Genomic DNA, 27,965 nt, shown 5'->3' with positions numbered 1-27,965 from the left:
AATATAAGCTTGATCAAAAAGGAATGTCTTAAGCCTGACCTTAAAAGTAGAGAGGGTGTCTACCTGCTGAACCCAAACTGGGAGCTGGTTCCACAGGAGAGGGACTTGATAGCTGAAGGCTCTACCTCCCATTCTTCTTTTTGAAATTCTAGGAACCACAAGTAGGCCTGCACTTTGAGATCAAAGTGATCTGTTGGGATAATATGGTACAATGAGGTCTTTAAGATTTGATGGAGCTATGCCTTTAAGTACTTTGTATGTAAGAAGGAGGATTTTAAATTCTATTCTAGATTTTAAAGGGAGCCAATGAAGAGAACTGAAAAGCTAATATGATCTCTCTTGCTAATTCCTGTCAGTGTTCTTGCTGTAGCATTTTGAATCAACTGGAGGCTTTTAAAGAGCTATTCGGACAGACAGATAGCAATGAATTACAGCATTCCAACCTGGAAGACACAAATGCATTACAGGATGTTCCTAATTTTGACAATATTATGCAGGTGAAAGAAGGCAGTCCTGGTTATTTGCTTTAGGTGCAAATTAAAGTACATATCCATGTCAAATATAATGACAAGGTTACATCTGGTTTCATGGATAAATATAGCTGGGAAGTTTATGTCGTGTATCCTAATAATATTGCCTAAGGGAAGCGTATATAATGTGAAGAGTATTGGTCCTAATGCAGAACTATGAGGAACACCATAACTTACTTTTGTATAAGTAGAAGAATCACTGTTGACATGCACAAACTGGAATCTATCTGAGAGATAGGATTCAAACCAGTGTAATGTAGTTCCTTTACTCTTGACCACACTTTCAAGTATTAACATATTGTGATAAATAGTGTCAAATGCAGCACTAACATCTAGCAGAACAGGTATAGAGACAAGCCCACTGTCTGAAGCTATGAAGAGATTCTTGGTAACTTTAACCAGAGCTGTTTCTGCACTGTGATGAACTCTAAAACCTGACTGAAACTCTTCAATGTGACCATTTAAACCATTCCGGTTTAAATGGTCACACAGCTGATTGGCAACCACTTTTTCTAGAATTTTAGAAATAAAAAGAAGGTCGGATATTGGTCTATAGTTGGCTAAAACATCTGGGTCAAGAGTAGTTTTTTTTCAGTAAAAATTCAATTACAGCAATCTTAAAAGACTGAGGGACATATCCTGTTAATAAAGATTAATTTATCTGGTTTAATATGGAGGTGTTAATTAATGGAAAAACCTCCTTGAGGAATTTAGTTGGGATGGGATCTAGAAGGCAAGTTGATGGCTTAGATGCCATAATTATCTATTTGTGTTGGAGTTAAATTGTGGCTGCTGTTGTCGACATCATTGGCACATGGCACTGAGGTAAATAATGAAGGAATTAACTCCTTATATCTTGTTACAGCATCATCACTTAAACAGCTACTGTAATGAAATATCTTTCCAATTTCTGTGTAATCCATTATTGTAAATGTGAATGTTATGAGGAAATGATCAGACAAAAGAGCTTTATGAGTAAATACTGTCAAACATTTAGTTTCTATGCAATAAGTTAGTAGAAGATATGCGTCATTAAACCAATTAAAGCCAATTAAATCTAATAATGATGTAAATGAAGAGCTATGGCTGTCACTGACAACATCAACATGGATGTTAAAATCACCTCTTATAATGACTTCATCTGTTCTAAGCAAGAATTCAGCTAAAATTTCAGAGTAAGGAGCAGGTGGGCGATACACCACAACAAAAATAATTTGTTTGTTTAACAGTGTCACTCTATGATTAGTCACTGGTTATGGATTCTAAAAAATATGCAAAATACACAGATTTTATTAGTAAGTGCACTTAATGTTCTTTTTGGATTAGTCTTGGACTTCCATTGCAGCTTGATTTTTTCCTTTTTTCTGTTCAGGAGTCAAAGACATTTACAATGAGCCTCAAGCCTGATGAAGGAAGAGGTCGCTGCCCCTATGACCCCTACCAGCGTAACACTGCTATCATCGTAGGTAAGGCAATGGTGATACAACAGCTATAATAAAGTGTTAGCTGAGGTTAGTTTGTGGGTTTACTGCTGCCAGTGAAGAATTAAATTGGAAACAGTCTAATTTCAAGCGCAAATAAAGTGTTTTTATTTTTTATTTTTTTTTTGCTGAGAACTAGGGATGGCTCGATCCGATACTTAGGATCGGTATCGGCCTGATATTGGTCAAAATTTCAGGATCGAACATCGAAAAAAATAACTATAGCCCGTCCAATCCGATACCTAGCCCAAATGCTCAACTTAACTTTGCTCGACATGCCGTAAACAGAGAGCAGCTGCTCCAAGCGTGTGTAAACAGAACCTCGTGACAGTGAATTAGCCTCGTGCTCTTATCATGTCAGCTGTGTGGAGTTACTTTGCACGCAAGGAAGAGAAAAGTAAAACAGCCGAATGCAACTTGTGCAACGCGAGTGTCTCAAGGGGTGGCAGCAGCAATGGACGCAAGTGTTTGTGACAGTTATTTAAAGTTAGCAGTCACTTAAAGCAGCTATATGTCCTAGTTGATCGCGATCGACCGGTGCGGGTAGATCGCGTGCCATTGGAAAAAAAATATATATTTTAGATGTTAGTCTGGCTTAACAATTATCTGTTGCACCTCCAAAACAAACAGCAAGACAAACATTCATCTTTATTTATTTTACTTTATATTTGCAACATACTAGTGATGCTCCGATTGATCGGCCACCAATCATGATCGGCCGATATTGGCTAAAAATAGCTTGATCGGCGAAAGCCGATCGCGTGATGTAAAACTCACGCGACTTTTTCACATCTGCATGCACGGCGCACAGGCATACAACAGCAGAGCTTGCCAGTGGCAACATGAGTTCTCCCGTCTGGAGGTTTTTCAACGTGTCCGATAAAGACGTAAAATTAGCCATTTGTAATGTATGTCTTGCTGAAATCCCTCGAGGTGGAAGCGAGCCACGGCATTTTAACACCACTAATATGATTAGGCATCTTAGAACACGCCATCATACAAATGAATATGCCGAGTATGAGAAACTAAACCAGCCGAAGCCAACAACATCCTCATCCCTCAATCAGCCGACTGTGAGTGATACATTTAAACGACGTGAACCATACAGCAGGGATAGTAAGAGGTGGAAAGACATCACGTTCAGGATCATGGAATTCATTTGCCTCGACGAACAACCTCTATCCGTTGTAGAGGATAAAGGTTAAACGTTGTAGAGTTTTTTTTTCCAATACATGTAGTTCAAAGTTAGTTTCATTTCTACAAATGGTGCAAACTCTGCTAGATTATAGATAAAAGAATCCCATTCCCCTGCCATTCTATGATCGGCAGTGATCGGCAATCGGCAGATCATGATCTTGGTGATCGGTAATCGGTGATCGGCCCCAAAAATGCTGATCGGAGCATCTCTACAACATACCCTCAGTTCAGCGGCACACATCTAGCCTGGTCGTTACCATCCTACGTTTCCGCCCGAAATTTGATTTCGGGTGGAAACGTAGGATGGTAACGGACGGAGTCTGGCCAAATTGCACTTCCGCGGTTCGCGTGTAACTGCGCCAATCAGCGAACAGTTGAGTGATGACACGGAACTCACATGCCGAGTTGCTTGTAGTCCAGCGAAGCTTGTAGTTCAACAGCATAGCAACAATGGCGACGGAGGAAGAGACGCTAGAAGCCATCCGCGAAGCATCACGGAATTAAAACCAGAACAAGAGGCTTGTCTTGTCAATTTTATAAATGGCAAGGACGTCGTAGTTCTCCTTCCAACTGGCTTTGGGAAAAGTTTGATTTATTTAACTGGAAGCGGAAGTGGTAAGCGTAAGAGCCTGAACTCCGGCGCACAATATACGTCATTAGCAAACGTTGCTGATTGGTTAAGGGAACTCCAATGATTTTAAACCTCAAAATAAGCATCCGCCCATTACGGAGACAGATTCCTATTACATTGGGCCAGACTAACGTGCCAGACCGAAATCAAATTTCGGGTGGAAACGTAGGATGGTAACGACCAGGCTAGCACACATCCACAGCCACGCACAACTTCAACAACAGCAACTCAAGACTGCCGTCTTTCTTAAAGAGACAGCGCTATTTTTCTAAAGGTGCAGTGCACCAATTTTTCTTGATTAAAAATAAAAACAAAGATGGATAGAGCTTTTAACACTGTAGCAACAATTAATATAACTTAGGATAGGTAGATCACTTTGACTTGGTCATTGTAAAAGCAGCTTGCAAGCCAAAAAAGTGTGGGCACCTCTGTCCTATAGTCTTCAATGGAACATTGGAACTAAGTCCATTCTATATCTAGTTTGATATGGGTGTTTTACATTTAGGTTCAACCCCAGAGGTTACATGTGAAAGAAGAAACATTCAAGTTTGCAGTTTGCACTGATTTGAAGTTTAAATAAAGAGCTTATGGTTTGAGGCACATCGTGGGCTATTCTATTTCTTCCCTTAGGGGAGCAGAATATTTGTTGCACAGTTTGACCATGGTGTTTTTAGATGTCCGTATTAAGCAAAGTACATCTATACAAACTATATGTATTATAAACAACTTAACAGAGGAGAAAAGAAGGTATCGGATTGATATCGGTATCTGCAGATACTCCAAGTTGCAGTATCGGTATCGTTATTGGACATGAAAAAGTTGTATCGAGCCATCCCTACTGAGAACCACTAAGTTTTCTATCATCAACAAATTGACCAAATAGTAAGCATTTCACAAATGCTTCACAAAAGCTCCCTGTGATGGAGGCGGTATACATTATATAGTATAACTCAACAGAAGTGAAGAGTATTCAGTATTCTAAAATGTGGCATGTACTCTAGTACCCTAGAAGTTGTATCAACATCTGCATTTTGTCTGTTGCAACTGACTCTCAATCCAAATAAAGTCCAATTCAGTGCTATTTCAACTAGGGCTGGGCAATATGGACCCAAAGTCATATCCCGATATATTTAGGCTGAATATCGATATACGATATATATCCCGATGTGGAGCTTTTTTTTTGGATAGTTTTGGATGGCTTGCGACTGAGGCTCACTCTTCGTACTGCAGTGTGTGCCACTGTTTTAGGTGGTGAAAAAGATTTGTAGTGCTTCCACCCCTGGCTGTAGCTTGTTTATGGCACTCCCTACATATAACCAGGCGTTAACCGAATATTTTCCATCACTGACCGTTTTTTTAAAACTGTGACGGAAAAATCCATCTGTCATTTTGACAGATTGCAATTCACATCCCTGACCACTTGGTGGCGAGTGACGTTATTAATTGGCTCTTGTCTCTAATCGCAGTTTGCATTCCAAACATCGCAGAACTAAAAGAGTTATCATACCACCAAAGCACTTCAACCCTACGGTGCCACCTAAGAGCTGTTAGCGCTAGCAGTCCCGGTCCGAGTACGGACAAGATGTGTCGGCAGCCCAAATTTTTTTTTTTCCTGCCATTTAAAGTCAATACTGTCAATTAGCGGTCGAAAAAAGATTGTGAATCCGGCTCACTGAACCGGCCACCGAAGAAGACTCAAAAATCATAAATCTAGACGTCTATTGAACCGGCTCAGTTAAGTCCTACCACATTTGATTGACATATAATCTGTAAACGGCATCATTCAAACATCTTACATACGTACATTTTGCTTCTCTGCTGAATGAGAATGTGCAAAATATACTACTAGACTTGACCACTAGCAAGCAGTGACACCTGCACTCAGCCAGCAGGGATTCATGAGTAGCGAATCTGTGGCGGATTTGCTACTCATGAGTCCGATCTGCCACTCATGAGTCCGCTGCGGATTCGCTACTCGTGAGTCCGATCCGCCACTCATGAGTCCGATCCGCCACTCATGAGTCCGCTGCGGATCTGCTACTCATGAGTCCGATCTGCCACTCATGATCCGCCACTCATGAGTCCCCTGCGGATCCGCTACTCATGAGGATGGGCGTGGTAGTGGGGGGAAAAGGGGACTTGACTACCCAGGGCCTGAGTAGGGAGAGGGCCCTTTTTTTTTTGAATGAATTGGGCCCTCAAATTAATTGGCGTCATAATGTATTTCAAAAATATTGATAACATCAACTGAGAGAATGAACTTTGTGTCACAGCCCTCCCAACATATGGGGGCCCCCTTGCGGAGATGCAAAATGGTTTAGTCCGCCCATAGGCAGCGGCCTGCGACAAGTACGTCAGTGAGCCCAGATCGAATGACCTGGAGGCTAGCTGTCATCATGCCGCCCAAAAAACACAAATCAGGGTACCAGAAAAAGAAAGAGCATAAAGAAAAAGAAATAACAGCTGTTAAAGGGGAACTCCGACACGAAAATGAACCTGGGGTTAATAACACATGTGTACCGAGTTCGACCGTTCTCTGGTATTTGTTTTCATGCATTTGTTTCGTTAGTCAAATGTGACCAGTTTTCTTGCAAACTAAATTTAGCGTATAACGCTAGCCTTCGGGGCACACCTACACATAAAAAGAAATCGCTATTTCTATACCACTAACAAGGCTCACAATATCACCACACTTACACGGTAGCATAACTAGGGTCTCTACATGTAAACCGAAGCACTGAGAACTTTGCAAGTATACAGGCAGTTTATTAAAAACGGAACACAGTACCGTTGGCGTCTGGCTCGCATATCCAGGCGGGCGCCATCTTGGGGAAACTGAACTGTCTGTTGCCGGAAGAAAGCACTGAGAGCATAGAGAAGCACTGAACGAAGAGAGTTCAGTTTCCCCAAGATGGTGCCCGCCTGGATATGCGAGCCAGACGCCAACGGTACTGTGTTCCTTTTTTAATAAACTGCCTGTATACTTGCAAAGTTCTCAATGCTTCGGTTTACATGTAGAGACCCTAGTTATGCTACCGTGTAAGTGTGGTGATATTGTGAGCCTTGTTAGTGGTATAGAAATAGCGATTTCTTTTTATGTGTAGGTGTGCCCCGAAGGCTAGCGTTATACGCTAAATAGCGGTTTGCAAGAAAACTGGTCACATTTGACTAACAAAACAAATGCATGAAAACAAATACAAGAGAACGGTCGAACTCGGTACACATGTGTTATTAACCCCAGGTTCATTTTGCGCCGGAGTTCCCCTTTAATTGTGGTATTTGGCTTTGTTAAATGCCAGTCTTTATAAGTTCGTATGTTAGACAATATGATGCAGTGTGGACTAAGGGCCACCAGGTGGGGATGTCTGGTTATGTGGATTGTTTTAGGGAAGAGAGTAAGTTTCGCTATGACTACTGGCAAAAGGTAAATAAAGTTCCATGTTAGTCAAGAGATGTCTCATGCGCATATTCGTTCCCGAAAACTCGACATGGTGTCAGAAGTGAAGTGACACTAACTTGGGACGAAAACGGTCTAAGTGGAAAAGGCAAGAGAGGGAGAGAACGTTAGGTGACCAAAAAAAAAAAAAGAATAATGAGTGACGACGGGCAGAGCGGGGAAGGAGCTAGCAGAATGGCTAACACACCCAGCACTACATTTAGCATTCAGCCACCGGAGCCCTTTTCCAAACCATACGAGTGGACAAAATGGATACAGAGATTTGAGAGATTCCATCAAGCCAGTAATTTAACAGCAAGCTCCGAAGATAACCAGGTGCATACTTTGATTTATTGTGTGGGAGATGAAGCTGACAATGTTTTAAGAGGCTTGAAACTCAGTGATGCAGACCAACGGCAGTACACGAAAAGTGAGGGATGGCTTTCAGTCTTTCTTCATAGTGAAGAAAAATATTGTTTACGAACGAGCACGATTTAACATGCGCAAGCAAGAAGCACACAAGTCTGATGATGCATTTGTCACTGCCCTGTATGCATTAGCAGAGCACTGCAACTATGGGACATTGCATGTCAAGCTTTTTCGGGACAGGATAGTGGTCGGACTGGTGGACACGCGGCTCTCCGAACGTATGCAAATGGGAAAAAACCTAGACCTGGAAAATGCCATTAACATGGCGAGACAATCAGAGGAGATTAAAAAACAGCAAAACACACTGAGAAGTGATGCCAGTAGTGCAAAACAGATGGATGTCAGTTCTGTGGACAGAGTTTTTAAAAACAGACAGCAAAAAGGAAAGCCTAAGTTCTGTAAACCAAAGTATGATGGGACAAAACCACACAGCTACCAGAGCAAAACCTCAAAAACTGCCAGTGCTACAAATGTGGTGGCATGCCTCATCCTAAACACGAGTGCCCCGCCAAAGATGCAAAGTGCCGTTGCTGCAGTAAAAAAAATCACCACCAACGTGTATGCCTTGCAGGCAAAGCTGTGCATGGTATTGAGGGTGAAGAAGAATGCTTCTTTCTTGGCTCCGTTACATCTGATGCTGATCCATGGACTGTTGAAATAGACATAATGGACAAAAATATTACTTTCAAACTTGACACTGGAGCGGACGTCACTGTTGTGTCACAAACTGTTTTCAGTAACATTTTTTTCCAGTGTAAAGCAGCCTGTCCTTCAGAAAGCAGAGAAACCCCTGTTTGGTCCAGGACGGATTCCACTGGATTTGTCAGGGTTTGTTAGCCTACAGTTGATTACAGGGGGCAAACAGACTACGGAGAAGGTCTATGTGGTCAAGAACCTGAGCACGCCTTTGCTGGGGTTACCAGCCATTGTAACTCTTGGCTTACTCACCCGCGTCAACAACACGGACATGGAAACTCTCAAGATTAGGTATCCAAAACTATGCAGCGGCATAGGTGAAGTACAGCAACCATACGCTATCAAGCTTAAGCCAGAGGCTGTGCCATTTTCCTTAAAAACTCCTAGAAGGATTCCCCTGCCGTTGGTGGGCAAAGTTAAAGAAGAGCTCCAGCGAATGGAAAGCCTGGGTGTCATCAGCCGTGTGGAGGGGCCGACTGACTGGTGTGCTGGCATGGTGGTTGTGCCCAAGAAAGACAATACAAAGGTGCATTTGTGTGTGGATCTGACTGGTGTGAGGGAAATTCTTAAATCTCCCTTAATATTTTAATATTATACATGAAACTTAACATATGTGGATGCAGCATGGGATTGTACGTAGGGTGGAAGCTTGTGATATGGTCAGAAGCTCTGCCTTATGATAATCATGTGGTTGCAAGGATGAATTGATATGTTGTTGTATGCTCCATTAACATAAGGAACTCACATGAAGGAGTTCAGCCTGAGGGGGTATTCGAAGTACCTCCTCTGTGTCCCTGTGTTCTGGAAATTTGTCACTGTATGTCACACAATGATGGTTAACGTGAAGGAGAAGTGTTATGTGTGTCATGAGATGTATGGTGAGATGTTAGGACAATGAGTAGTGTCAAGTCATATGTAATCTTATGATGTGATCTCATGACTACAGCTAAGACCATTGTTTAGGTTAGTATAAAAGCTGAGGAGTGACGGCCTCTCTTCAGTCACCATCTGACCCAAAAAAGGAGGCTATCATGAAGATGACACCACCCACAAATGAGAGCGAGTTGAGGAGTTTTCTGGAGATGGTCAACCAACTAAGAAAGTTCATTCCCCAGCTTACAGAAAAAGACAAGGCACTCCGTGATCTTCTCTCAAAGAGAAACTGCTGGTTCTGGAATGTCGAGCAGGCAACTGCATTTGAAATGCTGAAGAAAGCTTTGTCTTGTCCTCCTGTGCTGGCTATGTATGCCCCAAATAAAGATACCAAAGTGTCAGCAGATGCATCTTCATATGGCTTGGGAGGCGTTCTTCTCCAGAGAGGGGAGGATGGATGGAAGCCTGTGGCTTATGCATCATGGTTGCTTACTCCAACTGAACAACGATATGCACAGGTAGAAAAAGAGGCCCTAGGTCTCACATGGGCCTACCAGTCAGTCCTACATACATGGACAAACTGAGGGAGCAGTTAAAAGGTGATAGTGTCTGCTCGCGTGTCATTACGCTGTGTACTGAAGGATGGCCAGCACATGCACAACATGAGCCTATGCTGAAAAGCTACTGGACAGAGCGAGCTACACTTAAAGTGGAGGATGGCTTACTGCTGAACTGGACACGAATTGTAATACCATCGGCAATGAGGAATGACGTGCTAACACAACTGCAGGAGGGACATCAAGGTGTGGTGAGGTGCAAAGAACGGGCTCGCAAGTCTGTGTGGTGGCCTGGACTCAGCCAGCAGTTGAAGGAAATGGTGCTCAATTGCAGGACATGTATACAAGAGTGACAAAATCACAAAGAGCCACTCATGCCATCAGAATGCCCTGATAGACCATGGCAAAAGCTGGGGGCGGACCTGTTTGCCCTGGGATGCAAGGAATATCTGCTGGTGGTCGATTATTTCTCCAGGTATGTCAAGATTGCACAACTATCTCACACCAGGTCTGCTAATGTCATTGTCCATCTAAAGTCAATATTTGCCTGCCGTGGTATTCCAGAAGTACTGGTGTCGGATAAAAGTCTTCACTTCCTTTGCAGCTTCATATGGGTTCAAACACATTACCAGCAGCCCAAGGTTTCCACAGAGTAATGGGGAAGCAGAACGGGCAGTCCAGACCATGAAAAACTTCTGAAAAAGGCAGAGGATCCATATCTGGCTCTACTCGCCTACAGATCCACACCTCTCCAGAATGGTTACAGTCCTGCTCAGCTTCTCATGGGTCGACGTCTTCCACCCCTAGCTGAACCCTAGACTGCCTGAAAGTCACCATCTCATGACAGGAAAAGAAGAAGAGAATGTCAGATGCTGCAAACCTCAACAGGCGTCACCATGCCAAACCTTTTAGTGTCTTGTCACCAGGAGAACGGGTATGGGTAACTGATGCAAAGTTATCTGGAACTGTGTTACAGAACCACTCGACTCCAAGATTTTACTGGGTGAATCTACCTCAGGGGGTGGTGAGACGCAACCGCCAGCATCTGATACCTTTTCACACGTCTGGTCAAGACAGCAGCTCTCAACCGCAGCAACAAACACCACAGCCAACTGCTGACTGGTCTACTGCTGTGGTACCCCAAGTCTCACCTGCAGAGAATCCCACTCTCAGAACTAGATTTGGGAGAGTCATAGTCCAAACCAAACCTAACAGACTTAACCTGTGAATTTGGGGAAAAAAAGAGCTAATGTTACATGGGGTAAAGAAAAGGGTTCGAGAGTAAAATGAGTATTGTTTGTGGATATCAATGATGTTTTAGTTTGGGTTTGAGTTTTGAACATTAGAGTCAAAATCCGAAATTAAAGTTGAATGGTAAGAACTGGAAAAAAAAACTGCTTAAATATTTGGAATGTATAATTACTTATGGGGGCACAGTGGCGAGGTGGTTAGCACTGATCCCTCACAGCGAGAAACTCGACATTAACTGCTTTCTTTTCAAAAGGTGAACCGAGTTTACTTGTTGGGTATGGAAAGATGGCGCCAGTGTGTGACATCCCGACATACCTCTGCCGCACTCCAGCGCCACCCCCACAGCGAAAACGGTACCTCCGCCGGGGTAAGCGTACTGGCTGTCTAGTGAGGCTGAGGGCCGGGTTGGTACGTCCTGATTGAGGTGGATATGGAGCGGGGTCTCGTCTTTGTATCTCTCGACGTTCGCTGTAGTGATGGGGAAACCGAAGCTTTCTGAACCACTGAATCAACCTGAAGCAACTGTGTTGAAATAGTTCAGGGGCCTCATGTACGAAGGTTGCGTGCGTACAAAAACGTTACGTACGTACTCGCTCACGGAAAAGTTCAAGTTCAAGTATCAAGAGTGAAATGTCCGGGAACTTTGTACGTGCCTACGCCAACGACGTTGCTGGCGTATGTTGGATTCTACAGACGTCAATCCTTTGGCGACACTTAGAGGTGATGCCGGGAAACTGTCATCATAAAACTGTGAAAACTATTGGGATGTGCACATCAGAGACACACGAAAAATTAGGAACTGAGGAACTGAGGAACTGTGCCCATTTATAACCATTGTGAGTTTGACAATCCCGCCTTGCATTCGTGTGACGTAATGAAGCTTCATTTGGGGGGTGTCACGTGATTTTTCAACTGATGAAGCGAGGCATCGAAACAACTTGTCGCGATAATTCTGCTTTGAAAGCTCGACAGTGTTTCGAGCGTCTGCTTCGAGCATAACATCTCTAGTTCGCTGGACCTGTTCAGCTGTTCGCCCTGACCCACCAGCTCTCGCCAGGTTTTAGTGGTGGGCGGATCGAATCAAATATCGATAATATCGATACCAACGTTGGTATCGAGATTGATTGATACCAATGTAATGAGATCGATAAGCTACAGTTTCTCTCGTTTCATTAAAGAGGAGACCTGACTCTGTCTAAATGCCGCTACTGTCACAGAGCAGAGCAGGCTCATTTTGCTCCTCCTCCCCCCTCGTGTGTTTTTTGTACCGTCACGTGACTCCACGACGCCAGGTGACCGAACACCGCCCACCGCTACCAGGCCCGACCAGCAGCAATGCATTACACACTGGGCTGTTTGGTTATATTTTCGGGCCGAAAATGAAACGATAGCAAGTTGTGCTATTTGTAAAAAGGCTGTAAGATACAGTGGCAACACAACAAACTTGTATAAGCATATGGAAATTTTAAAAATCCCCAGCCCCCTGGCCCCGACAGATCCCTGAAAAGAAGAAAAAAGTGCACTAAAGGGGAGAAATGTTTTGTATTGTATTGCACTTCCTAAAAACACTTCCTTAGATTATTTATAATATTTGTTGTGGAGTGATAATTTTGTACATCCAGATCCAGAAAGAAGTGGACTGAAGGGAGAGATTTAGTTTTATAATTTGTAGTTTCTGAACACTCTGCCTGAAAAAATAATTAGTTTTTATTTGTCCTCAAGTAATCATTCTTTTATTGCGATAATAAAGTATTTTCTATTTACTTATAAACTTTGCCCAAATTCCATACTGGATTTTAACTGATTAATAATCCAAAAGGCAAATCTCAAAAGACCAGTTAAATGTCATGAAAATTCATTCAGATTTAGATGAATTCAGATTGATAATGCATCCACTCTAATTATTGAAAAGTATCGATACCGGTATGGATTTCCTTTTTATCTCCGAGACCTGGCTGAGTGTCGGTGAGTCCAGTGCCTTCACAGAACTTTTACCCGATGAGTGCTGCTTTTTTTAACTCTCCTCGGACCTCTGACCGAGGAGGAGGAATTGCGACTGTTTTTAAGAGTGACTTTAAATGTAAACAGTTATCGCTGTCACCCTCCTTCACCAGCTTTGAACTTAGTTTGTTTGAGCTGGGGCATTCTCACACGGTGCTGTGTGCTGTGGTCTATCGGCCTCCCAATAACAGAGACGTTTTAACAGATTTTTCTATGTTCTTGGCTGATATTATGCCAAAATACGATCGGGTCCTTATTGTTGGAGATTGTAATATTCATGTGTGTTGCCCTGAAAACCCTTTGGCGCGAGACTTTTTAAACATCATTGACTCTTTTAATAACAGTATGTACTTGGGCCTACACATGAACGTGGTCACACACTTGATCTTGTTTTATCTTATGGTTTGCCTGTTCTTAACCTGGAGGTCTGTGACGCTTTTTTCTCCGATCATACCTGTACTTTTTGAAGCTGCTGTTTGCTGTTACACAGTTAAACCTTGCGCTGCTGCTCGCAGATGTCGAGTTATTAACCCTTCCACTGCTGCTCACTTCTCCGCAGTTTTCAGTCAGAACTGCGTCATTCCTGAGTCTGTGTGTGAGGATACAGAGGCTCTCAACTCATAGTTTCTCGACACCTGTCAGACTGCCATAGACATTGCGGCTCCATTAAAGACCAGGCAGCAGAAAGCTATATCAGAGCCTAGGCTGAATGAAACAACCCGCACTGCCAGACAGGAGTGTCGAAGAGCTGAGCGAAAGTGGAAAAGACAAGGACAAAGGACAAACTGCAAGGGTCTTTTCAAATACTGAGGGATTGCTGGCATCATTATCAATCCTATGTGAAAGAGGCAAAAAGAAAATATTTTTCTGATATTGTTCTGTTAAACTGTCATAAGCCTTGTGTGTTGTTTAAAGCTATCAGCTCTGCTCTGAATGCACCACAGACTGGAATTGAGGCCTCCCCTGCTGTGTGTGAGAACTTTCTTCACTACTTTATTGATAAATTCACTTCTACCACTTATTTCACCTCCTGCTTCTGATCCTTCAGTGTTTGTCCCCTGCTCTGCTGTGTTGGACACGTTTGACCCTGTGATTCTGCCCTTTGTGCAGGAGATTGTGGGTCATTTGAAGCCCTCAGGTTCTCCTGACTTACTGTTTTTACTGTCTTTGATCCAAATAAATCAAATCAAAAATCAAATCAAAAAATAGACTGTCCCATCACGATATTTTAAGAAGGTTTTTCCCACTGTTGGGCCATCTTGTCTCACAGTTATTAATAGCAGTCTGTCCTCTGGATTGGTCCCTGTAAATTTTAAACATGCAGTTGTGCAGCCTTTGTTAAAAAAAAACCTGGGCTGAATCCTACTGTTTTGGCAAATTTCAGGCCTATCTCTAAATTGCCTTTCTTCTCTAAAATCTTAGAGAAGATTGTTTATTCCCAGCTCTGGACTTTTTAAATGAACAAAAAATTCTTGAGATTTTCCAATCCAGTTTTAAAACATTGCACAGCACAGAATCAGAGCTTTTAAGAGTTTTTAATGATATCTTTTTAGCTACTGATTCTGGTCACTGTGTTATCCTGGTACTTTTAGATTTGACTGCAGCATTTGATACAGTCGACCATGAAATTGCTCGTTTGGAGGAGTGGGTGGGCATCAGTGGCACAGCACTGGAATGGTTCAGGTCCTACCTGTCACTTTCTGTGTCAGCCTTGATGACTCTGTGTCCTCCACTGCTCCTCTCTCATGTGGGGTCCCACAGGGCTCCGTGCTTGTCCCTCTTTTATTTTGTCTCAGAATTTCTTTTCACTGCTATGCGGATGACAGCCAGATCTATGTCCCCCTCAAAAAGTCTGATTCATACTCTGATAACCCGCTGCTAAAGTGCTTACGTGACCTTAAAGCTTGGATGGCTTTAAATTTTCTGAATTTTAATGAAAAACAAAAATGACAGAATTCATGGTCTTTGGTGGCACAAGCAAGTATGAGCACATTTCACTGCTTCACTCCACTGGCTGCCCGTCCGTTTTAGGATTCATTTTAAAATTATTTTATTTGCTTTTAAAGCCTTGAATGGCCTTGCCCCACCTTACCTCTCTGAGCTGCTGCACCCCTACACTCCTAGCCGATCTCTCAGGTCAGCTGACCAGCTGCTCCTGACAGTGCCTAAAGCTAGGCTTAAGCTCAGAGGGGATCGAGCGTTTGCTGTTGCAGCTCCAAAACTTTGGAACAAATTGCCGCTGCACATTAGACAGGCCTCCTCTCTTAGGGCTGTGTGCAGGGAAACCTCTGTGTAGGCAAGGCATCAGCAGTAGAAAGGAGAAAGATGGTAGTGGAAGAGGTACAGAAACAAGCAGTAAGATGCACTGAGGCAGTGTCGCAGGCTAAGCAGGGTCAATGGGTGAACTGGGAGAGTGTGGAGAAAAGGAAGTTGAAGTGGAGAGAGCTTTGGAGCATGGAGGCCAGCAGGATTAGATTTATGATAGGGGCTACTTATGATGTGCTGCCAACTCCACAGAATTCATCTTGAATCTGAACTGTTAAGCCTTCTCGAGGTGTCGTGGGCCTAACTTAACGAAACATCAGTGAAGGGAGGTGCCCACTTGAAAACCCCAATGACATGCTGCATACTGCTGTTGTTTAGGCCAGGTTCCTGATGTCTTCATGTTGCTTGGTAGCTATGGTTAGCTGCTGAGTGGGCCATACAAGCCAGCAGCGTTAGGTAAGCTTATATTTCACAAGGTTCGGATTTTCCTCTACTGCTCTGTGGGCCTACAAGCCAGCAGCATTTGCATTTACTTAGTTCATTTAGATTGTAGGTTAAGCTAACCAGCAGCATTTGGTTAGCTTATATTTCACAAGGTTTCTGTGAAGGTTCTTAGTCATCCAGGTCTTGATATATCCAACAAAGGTTAAAAAAAGGAAGCTGGACTTTTACAGTTTTTTGAGAAGACGTTTCACCACTCATCCGAGTAGCTTCTTCAGTTCTAGGGGACTGGTGGGAAGTCTGAGGTTTAAATAGGAACTCCTCCTGAAAAAACTTGTTTGTTATGCTAATAACCAGAAACTGGTGCAGCTAATTTCCATTAACGACTGGGTATTTACCTGTTGTTGAGGGGGGACTGTTTTGTCCCTGTCCTCTTCCCTATGAATGGTTCTCTAACGACTTTTGTCCGTCAGAGTCTCCAGTGTCAAGGTGTGAATGAGACTGAAACTTCTTGGGGACAGAAGTTAAAACTGTATTGTAAATAGATGGCAGATTAAATCTCAGTCCACCTCCACTGTTTAGTGAAGGTTTTTCCAGTCTGACATAGATGGCTTCCTTTACTCCTCTTTCAAACCATCGGTCTTCTCTGGCTAAGATTTGGACGTTGTTATCTTCAAAGGAGTGTCCTTTGTCCTTCAGGTGTAGGTGGACCGCTGAATCGTTTCCTGATGAGCTGGCTCTAATGTGCTGGTACATGCGTTTATGGATGGGTTGTTTGGTTTCCCCAATGTATAAATTTGTACACGCCTCACTGCACTGAACAGCGTACACTACATTACTCTGTTTTTGCCTGCGTGTTTTGTCTTTTGGGTGGACCAGTCTTTGCCTAAGTGTGTTTCCTGGTTTGAAATAAACTGGAATACGGTGATTTCTGAAAATTCTCCTGAGTTTCTCGGACACTCCAGCCACGTAGGGGATGACAATGTTTTTCCTTTTGTTGTTCTCCTCCTCTCTGTCCTTTTTGGGGTATCTTTTTGAGCCTTTTACAAAGGCCCAGTTGGGATATCCACATGTCTTAAGTGCCCGTTTAATGTGTTTTTGCTCCTTCTCCTTGCCATCCAGTCTTGTGGGTACAGTCTGTGCTCTGTGCTGGAGCGTTCTGATGACCCCTGGTTTGTGTTCCAGAGGGGTGGTGGGAATCAAATAATAAGTGCTGATCAGTGTGGGTGGGTTTTCTATACACTTCAATGTTCAATTCAATTCAATTCAATTCAATTTTATTTATATAGCGTCAATAACAATACAAATCGTCTCAAGACGCTTTACAAAAACCCGGCCTGAAACCCCCAGAGCAAGCCTGAAGGCAACGGTGGCAAGGAAAAACTCCCTTTTAACAGGAAGAAACCTCGAGCAGAACCCAGCTCATATGGAGGGACCCATCTGCCTAAGGCCAGCCGGGTACAGACGGAAGAAAGAGAGAAGAGAACAGCAAAGAGAGAAGAGAAGAGAACAGCAAGATAAACATACATCTGTCATAGATACACATATCTGACTAAAGTGTACATGTGGAATCTTATGATACAAACTGATGATGTTACATGACAGTTTGAAAATGTAAGAGGAATCATAGGCAGGTTGGAGAATTGTTCATTCAGGTAGGAGTGGATAACTGCAGGATTCCATGAAGACTGGGCAGGCTGATGAGACCACGACAACAGATGTAGTATAGAGCTCCACAGGAAACACACCACTCCAGGCCAGAGATACTCACAAGAAGAGGGGGGGGGGGGGGGGGGGTAAGGGGGGGGGGACACACACAGCAGTAAACATTCTACATAGTAATAGCACAGAATTGTATGACTAGTAGTATATAGGAAATTAGAGGGCAAGAGCTCTGTGCCAGAGAAAAGAAAGTGGAGGATGCGAGAGAGGAGAGAGAAGAAAGAAGGAGGACATGTGTTTGGTGCATCGTCCCCCAGCAGCCTAGGCCTATAGCAGCATAACTAAGGGATGGTTTAGTCCAGCCCTAACTATAAGCCTGATCAAAAAGGAAAGTCTTAAGCCTGACCTTAAAAATAGAGAGAGGCTTCGGTCTTCTTCCACATGCACCAGACAGTCCAGGAAAGCCAGACTACCTCTGCTGATGTCCTCCCGAGTGAACTTGATGTTGCTGTCCACTGCATTGATGTGCTGTGTGAAATATTCCACTTCCTGCGTCTTGATTTTAACCCAAGTGTCATCCACGTACTTGAAACAGTGAGTGGGGGTGTTTCCTGTGAAAGAGTTCAGGGCTCTGGTCTCGACCTCCTCCATGTAGAGATTGGCCACAATAGGTGACACTGGTGACCCCATCGCACGGCCGTGTTTTTTTCAATTGGAAATAGGTGGTCGTCAGGCACAGATCGAGTAGCAAACATAGTTGGTCTGGGGTGAGGGTGGTCCTACCAGCTAAGGAGTCATCCTTTAGTAGTCTTTCCCTTACTACTCTAGTGGCTTCTCCGGTGGGGATACACGTAAAGAGGGAGGTTACATCATAGGATACGATGGTTTCCTCTGGACCCAGTGTGATGCTACTAACTTTGTGGACGAAATCCCTGGAATTTTCAATGTGGTGGGGAGTGTTGCCCACCAACGGAGACAGGATGGATGCCAGGTGTTTAGCGATGTTGTATGTAACCGAGTTTATGCTGCTGACGATGGGTCTGAGAGGTGCTCCTTCCTTGTGTATTTTCAGAAGTCCATAAATACACGGGATGGCATCCCCGGGATACAAACGATAGTAAAGGCGTCTATCGATTGCCTTCTCCTTCTCCAGCTGTTGTAAGTAGTTTATTGTTTTGGTTTTGTAGGTGTTGGTTGGGTCTCGCCTCAGTGTCTCGTATGTGTCCTTGTCGCTGAGGAGGCTGTTAATCTTTGTGTGGTAGTCCGTTGTATTCAACACCACGGTGCACCTTCCCTTGTCGGCTGGCAAGATGGTGATGTCCTGGTCTCTTTGTAGTGACACCAGCGCCTTCCTTTCCTGGGTGGTGATGTTGGAAGGTGGCGTTTTAGCACTGGCAAGGGCTGCTGTTACCTTCAGTCTCAGTTGTTCTGCTTCTGTGTAGGTGAGTTTGTTGTTCTTAATCGCTGATTCCGTGGTAGTGATGAGGTCCACCACTGGAATTTGGTCTGGTGTGATGGCAAAGTTCAGGCCTCTGGCTAACACATCTTTTTCTGGCTGAGTGAGCTCTCTGTCTGACAGGTTATGGACCCACTTCTCCTGGCTGTCATGCTGTGTGGTGTGGTCATCCCTTCTCCTCCATGTCAGTTCCTCAGGCCTGTGTCGGCTGTTGTGCCGTGATTGTAACGACAGAAATTTCCGTTTCTGCCGTTCCTTACCTCTTGTGTGTTGTGCAGTTTGGACTCTTTCCACAAATTTGGAAACTTCCTCCAGAATGTCCTCAGGTAGCCATGATGTAAATTTTTCTGTTTGGTTTCTGATTTGAGAGCGTCGATGGTGAAGTGAACTTGTCTCACTCTCTCGCTGAGCAGCTGCGCTTGAGCCTTCTGGAGAATCTGTTCCGCTTTGTGGCCTTTCACTGTGGAGCCTAGATGTAAGCTGGTGGGAACGATCCTGTGTTGTCTGCATCTCAGGTTGAAACGTAGGTGGTTCCTGTAGTCTGCAAGTTTTCTCGAGGTCCTCTCGTATTCCCGCACTAGTCGAAGGGTGCTGTTCCCAAAGTGCGTCGCAATATGTCTGTGAAGGTTCTCAGTCATCCAAGCAAGTTTTTTCAGGAGGAGTTCCTATTTAAACCTCAGATTTCCCACCAGTCCACCAGAACTGAAGAAGCTACTCGGATGAGTGGTGAAACGTCTTCTGAAAAAAACTCTACAAGTCCAGTTGCCTTTTTAAACCTTTTTTGGATATACCATGACCTGGATGACTGAGAACCTTCACAGACTTAACCGAAAGTCTTACACCATTGGACGACATGCAGGGTTGCGTTCAGGTGCAACTCCAAAAAGGAGGACAAATAACCGTCCGGCTTGAGGCAGCGCCGGACGCCGGAAAAGGCATTTAAATTCAGGACTGTCCGGCCCAAATCCGGACGTATGGCCACCCTATCTGGACTACGACAACGTTAACATTAATTGGATACAGTTACACAATCCAATCCAGTGCAATCCAAGCCAATCCACTTTATTTATATAGCACGATTTTTAGCAAACACAAGGTTTCCAAAGTGCTGCACAACAGGATAAAACACAATAAATAGATAACACAATAGCATTCATTAATACACAGGATTAGATGTTACAATCCCTTGTGCCAAAATCCCAGGCAAAACACATTTAGAGGCCCTGTCCAACTGAGAAACCCTAATAAACCTATAGTCATGTGATATGACGCTTAACCTACAATCTAAATGAACTAAGTAAATGCTGCTGGCTTGTATGGCCCACTCAGCAGCAGACGCTAACTCAAACCTTGTGAAATATCCAAAAAAGAAATGGAAATTTCTGTTTTTACAATCACAGCACAACAGCCAACACAAGCCTGAGGAACTGACATGGAGGAGAAAGGATGACCACACCACACAGCATGACATCCAGGGGAAGTGGGTCCATAATCTGTCAGACAGAGAGCTCACTCAGCCAGAAAAAGATGTTTTAGCCAGGGGCCTGAACTTTGCCATCACAGCAGATCAAATTCCAGTGGTGGACCTCATCACTGCCACGGAATCAGCGATAAAGAACAACAAACTCACCAACACAGAAGCAGAACGACTGAGACTGAAGGTAACAGCAGCCCTTGCCAGTGCTGGTGTCACTACAAAGAGACCAGGACATCACCATCTTGCCAGCCGACAAGGGAAGGTGCACCGTGGTGTTGAACACAACGGAGTACCAAACAAAGATTAACAACCTCCTCAGCGACAAGGACACATACAAGACACTGAGATGAGACCCAACCAACACCTACAAAACCAAAACAATAAACTACTTACAACAGCTGGAGAAGGAGAAGGCAATCGATTTGTATCCCGGGGATGCCATCCCGTGTATTTATGGACTATTTATGGAATATTTCAATATTTCACATCAGAACGCTCCAGCACAGAGCACAGACTGTACCCACAAGACCGGATGGCAAGGAGAAGGAGCAAAAGCACATTAAACGGGCACTTAAGACATGTGGATATCCCAACTGGGCCTTTCTAAAAGGCTCAAAAAGATACCCCAAAAAGGACAGAGAGGAGGAGAACAACAAAAGAAAAAACATCGTCATCCCGTACGTGTCTGGAGTGTCCGAAAAACTCAGGAGAATTTTCAGAAATCACCGTATTCCAGTTTATTTCAAACCAGGAAACACACTTAGGCAAAGACTGGTCCACCCAAAAGACAAAACACCCAGGCAAAAACAGAGTAATGTGGTGTACGCTGTTCAGTGCAGTGAGGAGTGTACAGATTTATACATTGGGGAAACCAAACAACCCATCCATAAACGCATGTACCAGCACAGGAGAGCCAGCTCATCAGGAAACGATTCAGCGGTCCACCTACACCTGAAGGACAAAGGACACTCCTTTGAAGATAACAATGTCCAAATCTTAGCCAGAGAAGACCGATGGTTTGAAAGAGGAGTAAAGGAAGCCATCTATGTCAAACTGGAAAAACCTTCACTAAACAGTGGAGGTGGACTGAGATTTAATTTGTCATCTATTTACAATACAGTTTTAACTTCTGTCCCCAAGAAGTTTCAGTCTCATTCACACCTTGACACTGGAGCCTCTGACGGTCAAGAGTCGTTAGAGAACCATTCATAGGAAAGAGGACAGGGACAACACAGTCCCCCCCTCCACTACAGGTAAGTACCCAGTCGTTAAGGGAAATTAGCTGCACCAGTTTCTGGTTATTAGAATAACAAGCAAGTTTTTCCAGGAGGAGTTCCTATTTAAACCTCAGATTTCCCACCAGTCCACCAGAACTGAAGAAGCTACTCGGATGAGTGGTGAAACGTCTTCTGAAAAAACTCTACAAGTCCAGTTGCCTTTTTAAACCTTTTTTGGACTTTCGGTTAAAAAAATAGATTGGTTAAAAATGATTGGCTAAAAGCTGTGTCACTCAATTCTCTGATTTCTCATTGGTTGAAAATGTAAAGGAGCCGCCCCCTGTTCCCATGTGCTGGCTGTGTCACTCATCTCGTTAACTGAATGTTAACATGCCGAAAAGACGGACCTCATTTAATGCCGAATGGTCAAAAGAGCACACGTTTGTGACAAATAAAAAAAAGTTGTATATGCTTATGAAGAACTGGAATGTAAATTTTTTGCATTTATTTATTTATTTTTATGTAAATTTAATTTGCACATTTAAGGCCATAAATGTTCTGCTTTGTGGCACTGCACTTTGCAAGACAGATGTATTGAATAAATACAAATACTGTGAACAAATACTTTTCGCCTTCTCAGGAATATTTTTTCCTCTTCTGTTACACATACATCATGATATATCATAGATAAATTGTCTTGTGATGAACAGAGTATCTCAGAATCACTGTATCATGATACCATCGTTATCAACAAAATTGTATTGTCGTGGGGAGTACACTAGAGTTGTATGTTGCGATTGTTCTTTCCTCACTAAATGCCGCAAAGTGTTCTCCTTTTTGGTGTTGTGGAAATGGCCACCCTAAGTCCAGACAGCATGCAGTTTGTCGCCAATGTTTGTATGCTAAAGTTTGCCAATTAGATTGCTTACTGTTACAGGTAAAGACGATTAGTAAGCTAATGTTAGTTGTCAACATTAAACACTTTCGGAAACAAACAGTGGCACTTTGTACAGTTGTTGGCTCCTGTTCAAGAATAAATGTTTTTAAATCAAAATGTGTCAAGGATCAAACCGTTTGTACGCAAACCAGATGTAGCCTTATGTTTATAGGTGTTTGGGCATAAGTAGGCTAAATGCATCAATTCAGGTGGTGAATGAAAGAACCAGTCATCAATATAATCTGATCTGATTTTAGCTTAAACCCTATTCATGCTTGTTTATTTATAAATAAATGCCTCCAAATAGTTTTTTTGCTTGCACGCTTCGTGCACTGGCATGGATAGGGGCCCACTGACATTAAGAGTGTACAGGGCCCAGAATTTGATGCTCATGAGTCCCTGCTTAACGAGAGCAGGGAGTCAACAGCCATTCACTCAGAAACGAAACTTAATGTTGTGAGTGAATTATTAGCCTCTGCATACCTCTGTGTAGTAGTGACCCTGTCCTCATTCTTTAGGATTAGGCTTAAGATACTTGTTATGATTTGCAGTGGCTATGTATCACAACTGATACATGGCAATAACAGGTAACTGTAATAATCCTTTATTAGGTGTTTACTATGCTTTATTATGTCTCGAGTGAATTTAGTGGAAACACTTTCTTTCGCAATCGGGCCATTTTGGGTCAAGTGACTCAAGTGACTCTCAAAACCCGGCTCATATCAGTGAGTGACTCAGACTGATCCGAATCCCTCAAAAGATCCGGGTTTTACACTACTACTGTCAATATTGAAAAAATACTCAAAGTTAATGAAATTTGAATGAAGATTAAATGCTATTGAATTGCATTATTATCATTTAAAAAAATTTAAGTGACGGGTAAAAATAGATTATGACGGGACTTTTATGACCCTGTCAGTCAAAATGACAGAAAACGAAAAAGTGTTTTGTTGCTCATCTGATACATTGAATCCAAACTATGGGGCCATTATTGTAACAAAACTATCTGCAAATGTGTATTTCAATCCGTGTGTGTGTAACTAGATTTGCAAATGTGTAAAAAAAAAATAAAAAAAAAAAAATCTGTGTGTGTAACTGGATTTGCAAATGTGTAAAAAAAATTCGCGTGTGTAACTAGATTTGTAAATGTGTAAAAAAAAAAATCCGTGTGTGTAACTAGATTTGCAAATGTGTAAAAAAAATCTCTGTGTTTGTAACTAGATTTGCTAATATGTAAAAAAAAAATCCCAAATGCATACATTGATCTGTATGCTAGACAAATATGTAAATGTGATCTGTAAATATCTGGCCTCTCCATTGGATGTGTTCTTACACGTGGCTTTTGCTACACTTCTGCCGCGGCAGATCTGCAAATGCGCGCAGCGATTTGCAAATGCGTGTGGAGATTTGTCTGTGTGCCTCCGTAGCCATACAGCTACATACCACCAGTGGGCACTAGGCTATCACCAAATGATATTAGCTGCCGGCTACCTGGGCTGGCTGGTACCACAGACTGTATGGCTGGATGGTGTGCTGTAACTACATAACAGGGCTCTGATAGGTCGCTGATTCAAGCAGAGGAGTCTGCTTTCGCCTCATCCATTCATAGATTACTAATCTCTTTTTTAAACAGTCTACGTTAATAATGTGCGGCGAATTTTATCACTTCTGTGATAAAAGAAGTGTGGCGTGTGAGCGCGTAAACTTATTTAAATGCGTGTGTCTCATATGAGAGCGGCCAGATATTTACAGATCACACATTTACAGATTTGTCAACGCATACAGATCAATGTACGCATTTGCAGATTTTGTTTTACACATTTGCGAATCTAGTTACAGACACACAAATTTTTTTTAGACAGTTGCAAATCTAGTTACACACACACGGATTGAAATACACATTTGCAGATAGTTTTGCTACAATAATGTCCTCATAGATATTGCCCAGCCCAAATTTCAACTGTATTTATTGTCACTGGAAGTGTTCTAAACAAGAGGCACTCTAATAGTTTAAATGTTTTTTTCTCATTTCAAGTAACATAAGGAATGCATTTAAAAATAAAATAACAGAGCTTTTGAAAAATGTGCATCTTGTGTTTCCTCCATTAAATGTCTAAATATAATTTACAATATTACAATCCTTAAACATAATTAATTGAACAGCTTTAACAAAACCTTTTCTTATGTACTAAAGTTGGCTTAGATCAGACACCCCCACCCCATAGCAATGACACTCCTTGATGGAAGCAGCCATCCCCAGCAGGATGCAGCCTGACACCGGCACACACACAAAAATGGTTTAGGAACAACTCAAAAAACATGAAAAACAGCACAAGGTGTTGACCTGGCCCACATCTGCTTGTTTTTTAATACACCGCTTCTTAGACCTTGCACATTGGTCCTTGGGAGTCCGATTAGACACACTGAGGTCACATTTGAGAGACCCGATCTCTTAGGTCACATTTGTCCAGATTCATTTGGCAGTGTGAACCCACAATGTATCCTGAAGGCTACTTATACTTAGCAGGACCTCTCTTGCGTCAGCTGAGTTTTGCCTCATTCATTCAGAAAATATAAATGATTTCCTGTGTAAAAAAATAAATAAATAAGTGTTCATTCAGTAATGAGAGCAACAAAACAATAAACAACGACAACAAAAAAAATTAATCCAGACAATAATTTACACATGGAATTATTTAATGTGAGTACACTGTGTGTGATTCTGTCATTAAATAACTTGCATGTGATTATTGATGTTATCATGCTGATGTATAAGGAGCCACTTAAATTATGTATTTCCTTTATCACCAGTGTCTTTATTTACCTTTATTACTGGAGATTACTGAGCGAATGGAAGCCTCCAGGTTTTGAGATTTGTGCAGGTCTCTACAATAACTAACAATAACTACAATAAATAATAAATTACAATAAATAAAATATGTGTATCATTATGATGCACACACAAATAATAGTCCTGAAGGTCCTGAAGCAAGGGTAGAGAATATCTACTGCACCCCAAATGATGTTGATGATTATTACATACAGAGTGCGAAACTGAGATTGGATCTGAAGAGCTGGACAAGGACAGACGTATAGATGCCTTTTAATGTTAGGTGTGAACACGGGCACTAAAAGCTGGCCTCTTGCCTGGTCTGATGTTAATGCAAGGTCTGAACAGCACCTAAGGTTATCGCATAATGTAGATGTTATTTATGTTTTTGTTCAAGGAAACCAATAATAGTTCATTTCAAACAGACATGGGTTAGATTTATTTTGTCTTATTTAATATTGCCCTTTGGTACTATATAACGTGTTTCTTACGTTTCTCAGATGGAGAGCTTTATACTGGAACTGTGGCAGATTACAGGGGGAACAAGCCAGTAATCTCCAGGCACCTCAGTGAGGGCAAGCGTGTTGACCTGAAGTTGGATGACACATTAGGATGGCTGGAGGGTAAGTGTGAGGTCTCTGTGTTTGGAGGGTAAGTGTGAGGTCTCTCTATGTTATGTACTTTAAAGTCATAGTAGCGAATAGAACTTTAATAGTGGTAACACAAGTGTGTCTCTCATAGTGTTCTTCTGTTGTTTTGATAGTTCTTGAGAAACTCAAAATGTGGACAGTGCCAGTTAGAATGACATAACTGAAAAGGCACAGTTCAGTCGCATCAACTTTAATGGTGGTGCTTATGTTTTAGTAGAGTGAGTAAATACTTAGCCATGTGTTTATTATAGATCCAACCTTCATCAGCTCCAGCTTCATTCCAGATGAGGAGAAAATCTACTTCTTCTTCAGCGAAGTAGGCAAAGAGTACGACTTCATCGACAGATTTATTGTGTCTCGTGTTTCTCAGATCTGCGTGGTAAGTACAATTAGTCTCATACAATAGCCACTCATTCAAACCAATTTGTTCCGAAGAGCATTTACCAATTTTCTTCTTTTCTTTTACCATTTAAATCTTTCTCTTGGCGACAAACACAATACCCAAATACAAAATACAAATACACAAATTACTTAAAGAGACAGCGCTATTTCTCTAAAGGTGCAGTGCATCAATTTCTCTTGATTAAAAAATAAATTATGTCGTCAACAATTCTAATAACTTTCTGTCATATGAGCTGTCAAGTCATCAGTCTGAGGTAAACTAGTTGCCCGACTAACCGCCAAAAATGGATAAATGGCTAAAATGGATAGATTGCCCTTCCAGAGAGACCTCAACTGCTACTACCAGTCAGCCCACAAATGTAGAAATGTTTGGTAGATTTCTTTTTTCAAAAGTGAACTGCTGCTGCTCACTGAAAATGCTGGTAAATAGATATATTTTGTGAGAAATAATTCACTTTAAGGGATTTTATTTGTATGTTATGCATGCTAAATGTGGGTGGTGGGGGTGGTGGCTAGAGGTGTGCGATACCGCTAGATTTGGTATCGATCCGATGCCAAGTAAAAACAGAGCTAGTATCGCCGATACCGATACCAATATCGATATCGATACTTTTTAATAATTACGGTGGATGCATTATCAGTCTGAATTCATCTAAATCTGAATGAATTTTCATGACATTTAAGTGTTTTTGTGATTTGCCTTTTGGATTATTAATCAGTTAAAATCCAGTACAGAGTTTGGGCAAAGTTTATGAGTAAATAGAAAATACTTTATTATCACAATAAAAGTTTTTGTTCAGAAACAACACAAAATGATCACTTGAGGACGAAAAAAAATAAAATAAATTTCAGTGTTCAGAAACTATAATACAATTATAAAACTAAATCTCTCCCAGCACAGCTTCTTTCTGGATTTGGATGTACAAAAGTATCACTCCACAACAAAAATGTCCAACAAAATAATGTAAGGAAGTGTTTAGGAAGTACAATACAATACAAAAATAAGGCAACATTTCTCCCCTTTAGTGCACTTTTTTCTTCTTTTTAGGGATCTGTCTGGGCCAGGGGGCTGGGGATTTTAAAAATTTCCATATGCTTATACAAGTTTGTTGTGTTACCACTGTATCTTACAGCCTTTTTACAAATAGTACAACTTGCTATCGTTTCTCGGCCCGAAAATATAACCAAACAGCCCTAGTCTTTCTCTCTGCCATTCTCCTGCTCCGTCTCTGCGTTGTGTGTAATGCGTTGCTGCTGGTCAGGCCTGGCAGCGGTGGGTGGTGTTCGGTCACCTGGCGTCGCGGAGTCATGTGACGGTACAACAAACACACGAGGGGGGAGGAGGAGCAAAATGAGCCTTCTCTGCTCTGTGACAGCAGCGGCATTTAGACAGAGTCAGGTCACCTCTTTAATGAAACGAGAGAAACTGAAACTCAAGTATCGATCTCATTACATTGGTATCGATATTGGCCGCGTTTCCCAAATGCGATCGTTCTTAAGGACTTAAGAAGGCTCCTAAGAAGGGTTCGGCTAAGAAGGAGCGCTA

General features: G+C 42.4%; 1 protein-coding gene across 1 annotated transcript in view; it reads left to right on the top strand.

The window, feature by feature from the left end:
* Positions 1-27,965, top strand: part of sema4ab (sema domain, immunoglobulin domain (Ig), transmembrane domain (TM) and short cytoplasmic domain, (semaphorin) 4Ab) — a gene marked incomplete at its 3' end in the record, with an annotated part of 98,837 nt that overhangs the window by 15,879 nt on the left and 54,993 nt on the right. The window contains exons 5-7 of the mRNA XM_084575483.1: positions 1,903-1,996; positions 25,868-25,990; positions 26,269-26,396. Of these exons, the coding sequence (XP_084431609.1) occupies positions 1,903-1,996; positions 25,868-25,990; positions 26,269-26,396 (345 nt within the window). The remainder of the gene's footprint in view (positions 1-1,902; positions 1,997-25,867; positions 25,991-26,268; positions 26,397-27,965) is intronic.

This window comes from Chelon labrosus (assembly GCF_963514085.1).
Source record: "Chelon labrosus genome assembly, contig: SCAFFOLD_100, whole genome shotgun sequence".
Classification (NCBI taxonomy): domain Eukaryota; kingdom Metazoa; phylum Chordata; class Actinopteri; order Mugiliformes; family Mugilidae; genus Chelon; species Chelon labrosus.
This window is presented reverse-complemented; position numbering and strand designations above follow the sequence as displayed.